This window comes from Balearica regulorum, chromosome 1, assembly GCF_011004875.1.
Source record: "Balearica regulorum gibbericeps isolate bBalReg1 chromosome 1, bBalReg1.pri, whole genome shotgun sequence".
In the NCBI taxonomy this organism is placed as follows: Eukaryota; Metazoa; Chordata; class Aves; order Gruiformes; family Gruidae; genus Balearica; species Balearica regulorum.
In genome coordinates, this window is record NC_046184.1 from 1241642 (window position 1) to 1251129 (window position 9488).

The 9488-nt window shown below is 67.3% G+C and overlaps 1 protein-coding gene and 1 non-coding gene across 2 annotated transcripts; one reads left to right on the forward strand and one right to left on the reverse strand.

The window, feature by feature from the left end:
• Positions 1 to 2935: 2935 nt before the first annotated feature.
• TRNAP-AGG (transfer RNA proline (anticodon AGG)) lies at positions 2936 to 3007 on the reverse strand. The gene has a single exon. It is a non-coding gene; the product is annotated as a tRNA-Pro (tRNA).
• A 1384-nt stretch (positions 3008 to 4391) lies between these two features.
• On the forward strand, positions 4392 to 9477 carry OPN1SW (opsin 1, short wave sensitive). The gene is made up of 5 exons (XM_075742834.1): positions 4392 to 4737; positions 6125 to 6293; positions 7250 to 7415; positions 8288 to 8527; positions 9256 to 9477. Exons 1-5 carry the CDS (start codon positions 4392 to 4394, stop codon positions 9376 to 9378), a joined length of 1044 nt encoding a protein of 347 aa, XP_075598949.1. The 3' UTR covers positions 9379 to 9477.
• Positions 9478 to 9488: the final 11 nt, after the last annotated feature.

A 9488-nucleotide genomic window follows, 5' to 3' on the forward strand; every position in this document is an offset into this window, starting at 1 on the left:
CCACCAACTCACTATCCCATTGCCGCTGTTGCCACCATCCCACGGCCACCATCCCACCATCCCGTGGCCACCACCCCATGGCCACCATCCCACCATCCAAAGGGCCACCATCCCACCACCCCATGGCTGCCAACTCACTATCCCATTGCCACCGTTGCCACCACCCCATGGCCACCACCCCATGGCCACCATCCCACCATCCCATTGCCACCATTGCCATCATCCCATGGCCACCAACCCACGGCCACCACCCCATGGCCACCATCCCACCATCCCGTGGCCACCACCCCATGGCCACCATCCCACCAACCCACGGCCACCATCCCACCACCCCATGGCCACCAACTCACTATCCCATTGCCACCGTTGCCACCACCCAACGGCCACCATCCCACCATCCCGTGGCCACCATCCCACCATCCCATTGCCACCATTGCCATCATCCCATGGTCACCATCCCACGGCCACTGCCCCATGGCCAACTCACTGTCCCATTGCCACCGTTGCCACCACCCTACAGCCACCACCCCACGGCCACCATCCCATGGCCACCACCCCATGGCCTCCATCCCACTACACCACAGCCACCATCCCACCAACCCACGGCCACCATCCCACCACCCCATGGCCACCACCCCACGGCCACCATCCCATGGCCACCATCCCACTACACCACAGCCACCATCCCACCACCCCATGGCCACCAACTCACTATCCCATTGCCACTGTTGCCACCATCCCATGGCCACCATCCTTGCCACCATCCCATGGCCACCATCCCACGGCCACCATCCCACCATCCCGCGGCCACCACCCCATGGCCACCATCCCACCAACCCACGGCCACCATCCCACCATCCCATTGCCACCATTGCCATCATCCCATGGCCACCAACCCACGGCCACCACCCCATGGCCAACTCACTATCCCATTGCCACCGTTGCCACCACCCAACGGCCACCACCCACGGCCACGTCCCGTCACCTCGGAGCCACGCCACCTGCGCGGTGGCCCTGCGGTGCTGCCGGTCCCTCAGGCGGGCGTTGGCGCGCAGCGTGGCGGCCTCCAGCCGGTACCGGGCGCTGAGCTCCTGCCCGCGCCGCAGCTCTGCCCGCAGCTCCGCCACCTCCTCCCGCAGCCCTGCCGCCTCCGCCGCGCGCTGCCCGGCCTCGGCCGCCGCCGCTGCCCGCTCTGCCTGCGCCAACGCCAGCGCCCGCTCCAGCTGCCCCAGCTCCGCTGCCTGCCCTGCCTGCAGCGTGCCCAGCTCTGCCTGCAGCGTCCGCAGCTCCGCTGCGAGAGGGCACGAGTGGGTGCTGCCGCTCGGGGGGTGCCCGGACCTGGGGGGGCCCATCCTTATGGGGTGCCCCTCCCTTGGGACCCCTATATCTGGGGTGCCCCTCCCTGGGGGTCCCTATCCCCATGGGGTGCCCCTCCCTGGGGTGCCCTTCCCTGGGGGTCCCCTATCCCCATGGGGTGCCCCTCCCTTGGGGGTCCCTATATCTGGGGTGCCCGTCCCTTGGGGTTCCCTATCCCCATGGGGTGCCCCTCCCTTGGGACCCCTATATCTGGGGTGCCCCTCCCTGGGGGTCCCCATCCTTATGGGGTGCCCCCCCCCCGGGGGTCCCCTACCCCTGGGGTGCCCCTCCCTGGGGGTTCCCTATCCCCATGGGGTGCCCCTCCCTGGGGGTCCCCATCCTTATGGGGTGCCCCCCCCCGGGGGTCCCCTACCCCTGGGGTGCCCCTCCCTGGGGGTCCATCTCCCTGTGGGTGCCTGTCTCCATGGGGTGCCCGGCCCTGGGGGTGCCCCTCCCTGGGGGTCCCTATATTTGGGGTGCCCCTCTGGGGTGGGGGTTCTCTCTCCCCGGGGTGCCCGGCCCTGGGGTGGGGGTTCCCGCTCCCCCCACTCACTGCCCACGGAGGGGGAGGCGCTGAGGTCCATGGCCCTGCCACCCCGCCGTGGGGTACCCTGCGCCCCGTCACCGTGGTGATGGTCCCCAGCGGTGGCATCTCTGGTTGCCCTGGCAACCCTGTCCCCCCTTCCACGGGGGGCCCTGCCCGCCCGGACACCCTGGGCTCACGGAGGGTCAGGGTGCAGCAGAGGCCCCCCCAGTGCCGCTGTCCCACACCAGCACCCCACCACCAGTACCCCCAGTGCCCCCCCCAGCACCAGGATGCATCGTGGGGAGTGTTCACTCTGGAGCCTACTGATGGCCAGGAGGGACACGAGGGAGCGGGGGGGGGTGGGGGCCTGGGGGGGAGGGGTCTGTATGGGGGGGTCATCCGGTGACATGGGGGGGTTCCCTGAGCCAGGGAGAGCGATGACCTCATAGGTGATGTCATGCTGAGAACGGTATGGCACGGCACAGTAAAACCAGTCTGACCCAGTACTGTATGGCCCAGTATGGCCCAGTACAGCCTGGTATGGTATGGTGTACAGCCCAGTACAGCCCAGTACAGCCCAGTACGGCCCAGTACGGCCCAGTATGGCCCAGCACAGCCCTGTCCCCTGTCCCCAGCCCTGTGTCCCCCCATCTCCATCCCCGCCCCGGAGTCAGACACAACCCCACGGGTGTCCCCGGTCACACCCACGGCTGGGACACCCCCCCACAAGGACCCAGATCCCCACGGAGGTGTACCCCCCCTCCTCTCCCCAGGCACCCACGCAGCAACGGACACACGCCCACCCCACCCGTGGACACCCCACTCCGCGTGGGTACCGGGGGGTGCCACCACCCCACCGTCCCCTCGCTCCACCCGGCCTTTATATGCGCCCCCAGACCGGGGAGGGGGGAACCCAAGCGCCCTTAATCCACCCCCCCCTAAGCGGCTTGTGCTCATCCTTCCTGCCCCACGGGAGGCCCCACGGTCGCGGGGGGGGGGGTGGGGGCAGGAAAAGGGGTGCGGGGAGGGGGGGAGGGCAGGTAAAAAAAATTTGGGCTCGTCCGGGATTTGAACCCGGGACCTCTCGCACCCTAAGCGAGAATCATACCCCTAGACCAACGAGCCGCCCGCAGCGCCGCCCGCCCCTCCACGGGTCACGCGTGGGTGGCGGGGGGGGGGGGGGTGTGCAGGGACACGGGGGGCAGCAGCAGCGGGACAGCCCCCCCCCCCGAAAGTGCGCAGTGTGTCCCCCAACCTCGGCAGTGCACCCCTCATCCCTGCACACCTCCCCCCCGCGATGCGCCCCCCCAAAGTGCCCCCCAATGCACCCCCCGAAACTGCCCCCCCAAAGTGCCCCCCTGCAATGCACCCCCCAAAGTGCCCCCCCAATGCACCCCCCGAAACTGCCCCCCCGAAGTGCCCCCCCAATGCACCCCCCGAAAATGCCCCTCCGAAGTGCCCCTCCGCGATGCACCCCCTGCAATGCACCCCCAAAAAGTCCCCCCAGCAATGCACCCCCCGAAACTGCCCCCCCAAAGTGCCCCCCCCGCATTGCACCCCCTGCAATGCACCCCCCCAAAGTGCCCCCCGAAACTGCCCCCCCCAAAGTGCCCCCCCAAAGTGCCCCCTAAAGTGCCCCCCAAAGCGCCCCCCCGCACTGCACCCCGAGAAATGCACCCCCCAAAGTGCCCCCCAATGCACCCCCCGAAAATGCCCCCCCGAAGTGCCCCCCCGCGATGCACCCCCTGCAATGCACCCCCAAAAAGTCCACCCAGCAATGCACCCCCTGAAACTGCCCCCCAAAGTGCCCCCCCAAAGCACCCCCCCAAAGCACCCCCCCCGCATTGCACCCCCTGCAATGCACCCCCCAAAGTGCCCCCCCGAAACTGCCCCCCCAAAGTACCCCCCCAAAGCACCCCCCCGCATTGCACCCCCAGCAATGCACCCCCAAAAGTGCACCCCCAAAAGTGCCCCCCCATGTCCCCCCCCTCCCCGTGCTCCCACCCCCAGCACTGACCCCCCCGGTGCAGAGCAGGGGACGATAAATAGTGGGTGACACCGGGTGTCCCCGTGGGGCTGTGGGGGCACCCTAGGGTGCTCGGGGGGGGGTGTGTGTGGGTGGGGGGATGTGTGACCTCACTGGGGTACCCCAACCCCCCCCCCGGGGACCCCCCCACACCCCCCCGGCCCGACCCGGGGCGCGCGGCCGCCCCGACGGCGGCAGGACCTCGGGGTCCCCTGCGTGGCCCTGGGGACCCCCAGAGCGGGGCACCCTTCCCCGCCCCCCCAAATCCCCCGGTGAGCCCCGGCAATCGGCTCGGCCCGGCTTAGGGAGACCGATTAAGGCCTGAGCCCGGCTTAGCCCCCCCTAATCCCCAAGTTTGCCCGGGATGAAGCCTTGATCCCCCCTCAGCCGCTAAGCGGCTTGGGGCCGGGCAGGGTATATCAGAGGGGGAGGGCAGGGGACCACCGCGGCCCCCCCCCCACCCGCCCCCCGAGCCCCGCCACCATGTCGGGTGACGAAGAGTTTTACCTCTTCAAGAACGGGTCCTCGGTGGGACCCTGGGACGGTCCCCAGTACCACATCGCCCCGCCGTGGGCCTTCTACCTGCAGACCGCCTTCATGGGCTTCGTCTTTTTGGTGGGCACCCCCCTCAACACCATCGTCCTGGTGGTCACCGTCAAGTACAAGAAGCTGAGGCAACCTCTCAACTACATCCTGGTGAACATCTCCTTCAGCGGCTTCATCTGCTGCATCTTCAGCGTCTTCACCGTCTTCGTCTCCAGCTCGCAGGGTTACTTCGTCTTCGGCAAGCACATGTGTGCCTTGGAGGGATTCGCGGGGGCCACCGGAGGTAGGTGGGGGGACCACCGACGTGGGCTGGTGGGGCTGTGGGACTTGGGGTGACCACCGTGGGCTGGTGGGGCTGCAGGTAGAGGTGACCATCACGGTCTGGTGGGGCTGTAGGAGCTGGGGTGACCACCGTGGTTTGGTGGAGCTGTGGGAGTTGAGGTGACCACCGTGATCTGGTGGGGCTGTAGGAGCTGGGGTGACCACCATGGTTTGGTGGAGCTGTAGGTAGGGTTGACCACCATGGGTTGGTGGGGCTGTAGGAGCTGGGGTGACCACCATGGGCTGGTGGGGCTGCAGGTAGAGGTGACCACCATGGTTTGGTTGAGCTGTAGGTAGGGTTGACCACCGTGGGTTGGTGGGGCTGTGGGAGTTGAGGTGACCATCATGGGCTGGTGGAGCTGTAGGTAGGGTTGACCACCATGGTTTGGTGGGGCTGTAGGAGTTGGGGTGACCACCGTGGGCTGGTGGGGCTGCAGGTAGAGGTGACCATCACGGTCTGGTGGGGCTGTAGGAGTTGGGGTGACCACCGTGGTTTGGTGGAGCTGTGGGAGTTGAGGTGACCACCGTGATCTGGTGGGGCTGTAGGAGTTGGGGTGACCACCATGGTTTGGTGGAGCTGTAGGTAGGGTTGACCACCATGGGTTGGTGGGGCTGTAGGAGTTGGGGTGACCACTGTGGGCTGGTGGGGCTGCAGGTAGAGGTGACCATCACGGTCTGGTGGAGCTGTAGGAGTTGGGGTGACCACCATGGGCTGGTGGAGCTGTAGGTAAGGTTGACCACCGTGGTTTGGTGAGGCTGTGGGAGTTGTGGTGACCACCATGGGCTGGTGGGGCTGTAGGAGCTGGGGTGACCACCGTGGGCTGGTGGAGCTGTGGGTAGGGTTGACCACCGTGGGTTGGTGGGGCTGTAGGAGTTGGGGTGACCATCATGGGCTGGTGGGGCTGCAGGTAGAGGTGACCACCATGGTTTGGTGAGGCTGTAGGGGTTGGGGTGACCACCATGACCTGATGGGGCTGTGGGTAGTAGAGGTGACCACCAAGATTTGGTGGGGCTGTAGGTAGAGGTGACCACTGTGGTGTGGTGGGGCAGTAGTAAGGGTGACCGCCATGGTCTGGTGGGGCTGTAGGAGTTGGGGTGACCGCCATGGTCTGGTGGGGCTGTAGGAGTTGGGGTGACCGCCATGGTCTGGTGGGGCTGTAGGTAGAGGTGACCACCATGATCTGATGGGGCTGTGGGAGCTGGGGTGACCATCATGGTCTGGTGGGGCTGTAGGTAAGGTTGACCACCGTGATCTGGTGGGGCTGTAGCAGAGGTGACCACCGTGGGCTGGTGGAGCCGTGGGGGTTGGTGGGACGTGGGTCAAGGTCCCGGTGGTGTGCCCCCCCCAGGGCTGGTGACGGGGTGGTCCTTGGCCTTCCTGGCTTTCGAGCGCTACATCGTCATCTGCAAACCCTTCGGCAACTTCCGCTTCAGCTCCAAGCACGCCCTGATGGTGGTGGTGGCCACCTGGGTCATCGGCGTCGGCGTCGCCATCCCCCCCTTCTTCGGCTGGAGCAGGTGGGGGGCGGCGGGCAGGGGGCGGGCAGGGGGCGGGCAGGGGGCAGGCAGGGGGGGTGCCGGGGGGGGGCAGGAGGGTGCTGAGCCACCCAGCAGTGCCACGGGGGTGCAAGGGGTGTGCAATGGGTGTGCAATGGGGGTGCCGTGGGGTGCAGAGCAGCCCGGCAGTGCCACGGGGGTGCGAGGGGTGTGCAATGGGTGTGCAATGGGTGTGCAATGGGTGTGCCACGGGGGGGCCACGGGGGGGCCGTGAGGGTGTGGAGCAGCCCAGCAGTGCCACGGGGGTGCGAGGGGTGTGCAATGGGGGTGCCACGGGTGTGCCATGGGTGTGCCACGGGGTGCAGAGCAGCCTGGCAGTACCATGGGGGTGCCACGGGGGTGCAAGGGGTGTGCAATGGGTGTGCAATGGGTGTGCCACAGGGGTGCCACGGGGGGGCCGTGGGGTGCAGAGCAGCCCGGCAGTACCATGGGGGTGCAATGGGTGTGCAATGGGTGTGCCACAGGGGTGCCACGGGGGGGGCCGTGGGGTGCAGAGCAGCCCGGCAGTACCATGGGGGTGCAATGGGTGTGCAATGGGGGTGCCACAGGGGTGCCACGGGGGGGCCGTGGGGTGCAGAGCAGCCCGGCAGTACCATGGGGGTGCCACAGGGGTGCGAGGGGTGTGCAAGGGGTGTGCAATGGGGGTGCCACGGGGGGGCCAGAGGTGTGTCACGGGGCACGGAGCAGCCCAGCAGTGCCACAGGGTGCCACCGTATCACTGGGGGTGACACAGGGTGCCAGGGGGTGCCATGGGGTGACACAGGGATACCACAGGGTGCCATGGGGATACCATGGGGTGCCACGGGGTGCCACGGAGATATCATGGGGTGCCATGGGGTGCCACGGGGTGCCACGGGGATACCACGGGGATACCACGGCGGCACGGAGCAGGGGCGAGCGAGCGCGTGTGCCCGCAGGTACGTGCCCGAGGGGCTGCAGTGCTCCTGCGGCCCCGACTGGTACACGGTGGGCACCAAGTACAAGAGCGAGTACTACACCTGGTTCCTCTTCATCTTCTGCTTCATCGTGCCCCTCTCCCTCATCATCTTCTCCTACTCCCAGCTGCTCAGCGCCCTGCGGGCCGTGAGTCCCGGGGGCACGGCGGGCACAGGAGGGGCTGTGCACGCGTGTGTGCAAGGGCAGGGGGATGGTGAAGGGGTGGGGGAGGTGGGAGGGATGGAGAGATGGAGGGATGGAGGGATGAAGAGATGGAGGGATGGAGAGATGGAGGGATGGAGGGATGGAGGGATGGAGGGATGGAGGGATGGAGGGATGGAGGGATGGAGGGATGGAGGGATGGAGGGATGGGGAGATGGAGGGATGGGGAGATGGAGAGATGGAGGGATGGAGGGATGGACGGATGGGGAGATGGAGGGATGGAGGGATGGAGGGATGGAGGGATGGAGGGATGGAGGGATGAAGAGATGGAGGGATGGAGGGATGGAGGGATGGGGAGATGGAGGGATGGAGAGATGGGGAGATGGAGGGATGGGGAGATGGAGGGATGGGGAGATGGAGAGATGGAGGGATGGAGGGATGGAGGGATGGAGGGATGGAGGGATGGGGAGATGGAGAGATGGAGGGATGGAGGGATGGAGGGATGGAGGGATGGGGAGATGGAGGGATGGGGAGATGGAGAGATGGAGGGATGGAGGGATGGAGGGATGGAGGGATGGAGAGATGGAGGGATGGGGAGATGGGGAGATGGAGGGATGGAGGGATGGGGAGATGGAGAGATGGGCAAAGGGAGAGAGGTAAGGAGGGATGGAGGGAGAGATGGAGGGAGGAAGGGATGGAGGATTGGCTGGAGAGATGGAAGGAAGGAGAGATGGAGGGAAGGATGTAGCAAAAGCCGCTTGGCCGGCAGGGCAGGGACAGGGGCACAGGGGGACAGGGGGACAGGGGCACAGGGCTGGGGCCGGAGCCAGACTCTGACCCCCCGGCCCTGGGCGCAGGTGGCCGCACAGCAGCAGGAGTCGGCCACGACGCAGAAGGCGGAGCGGGAGGTGTCCCGCATGGTGGTGGTGATGGTGGGCTCCTTCTGCCTCTGCTACGTGCCCTACGCCGCCCTGGCCATGTACATGGTGAACAACCGGGACCACGGCCTCGACCTGCGCCTGGTCACCATCCCTGCCTTCTTCTCCAAGAGCGCCTGCGTCTACAACCCCATCATCTACTGCTTCATGAACAAACAGGTGCCCCCAGGGACACCCCGGGACGCCCACGAGATGGGGACATCCAGGGACATCTGGGAGATGGGGACATCCTGGGGATGCCCGGGAGATGGGGACATCCCAGAACACCTGGGTGATGGGGACATCCAGGGACATCTGGGCGATAGGGACACCCTGGGACACCTGAGCAATGGGGACACCTGGGAGATGGGGACACTCTGGGACACCCAGGAGATGGGGACATCCAGGGACATCTGGGAGATGGGGACACCCTGGGGACACCTGGGCAATGGGGACACTTCAGGGGTGCACAAGGACATCTGGGGACCAAGGATGTCCAGGGACACTTGGGGACCAGAGTCGCTCAGGGATGTCCAGGGTCTGGGGACATGCAGACACCAGGGACACCCAGGGGTGCTCAAGGACATCTGGGGACCAGGGACATCCAGGGACACTTGGGGACAGGGATGACCACGGAGTAGGGACCAGGGACGCCCGGTGCCAACGGACTGGGGACACCCTGGGAGCAGGGACAGCTGGGGATGGGGGACGAGAGGTTTGAAGGACACCCAGGGAATGCCTGGGGACACGCGGGGACACCCAGAGCCACCTCCAGGGCTGGGTCCCCACGTCCCCACGGACAGGAGGTGGGATCAGCGCGGCGGGAGGGATGAGCAATGCCCAGGGTGGGGACAGGACGGGGGGGACGGGATGGGACGCCCGGGGCTGAGCCGTCCCCGTCCCCGCAGTTCCGCGCCTGCATCATGGAGACGGTCTGCGGGAAGCCCATGACGGACGACTCGGACATCTCCAGCTCGGCCCAGAGGACGGAGGTCTCGTCCGTCTCCTCCAGCCAGGTCAGCCCCAGCTGAGGAGCCGCCAGCGCCCGCCCCGGCCCCCCCCTGCCCCCCCCCGGCTGTCCCCGCTATGGGGCTGGGGCCGCCCTGGGGGTCCGGGGTCGCCCCCCTCGGCCAGCCTAGGT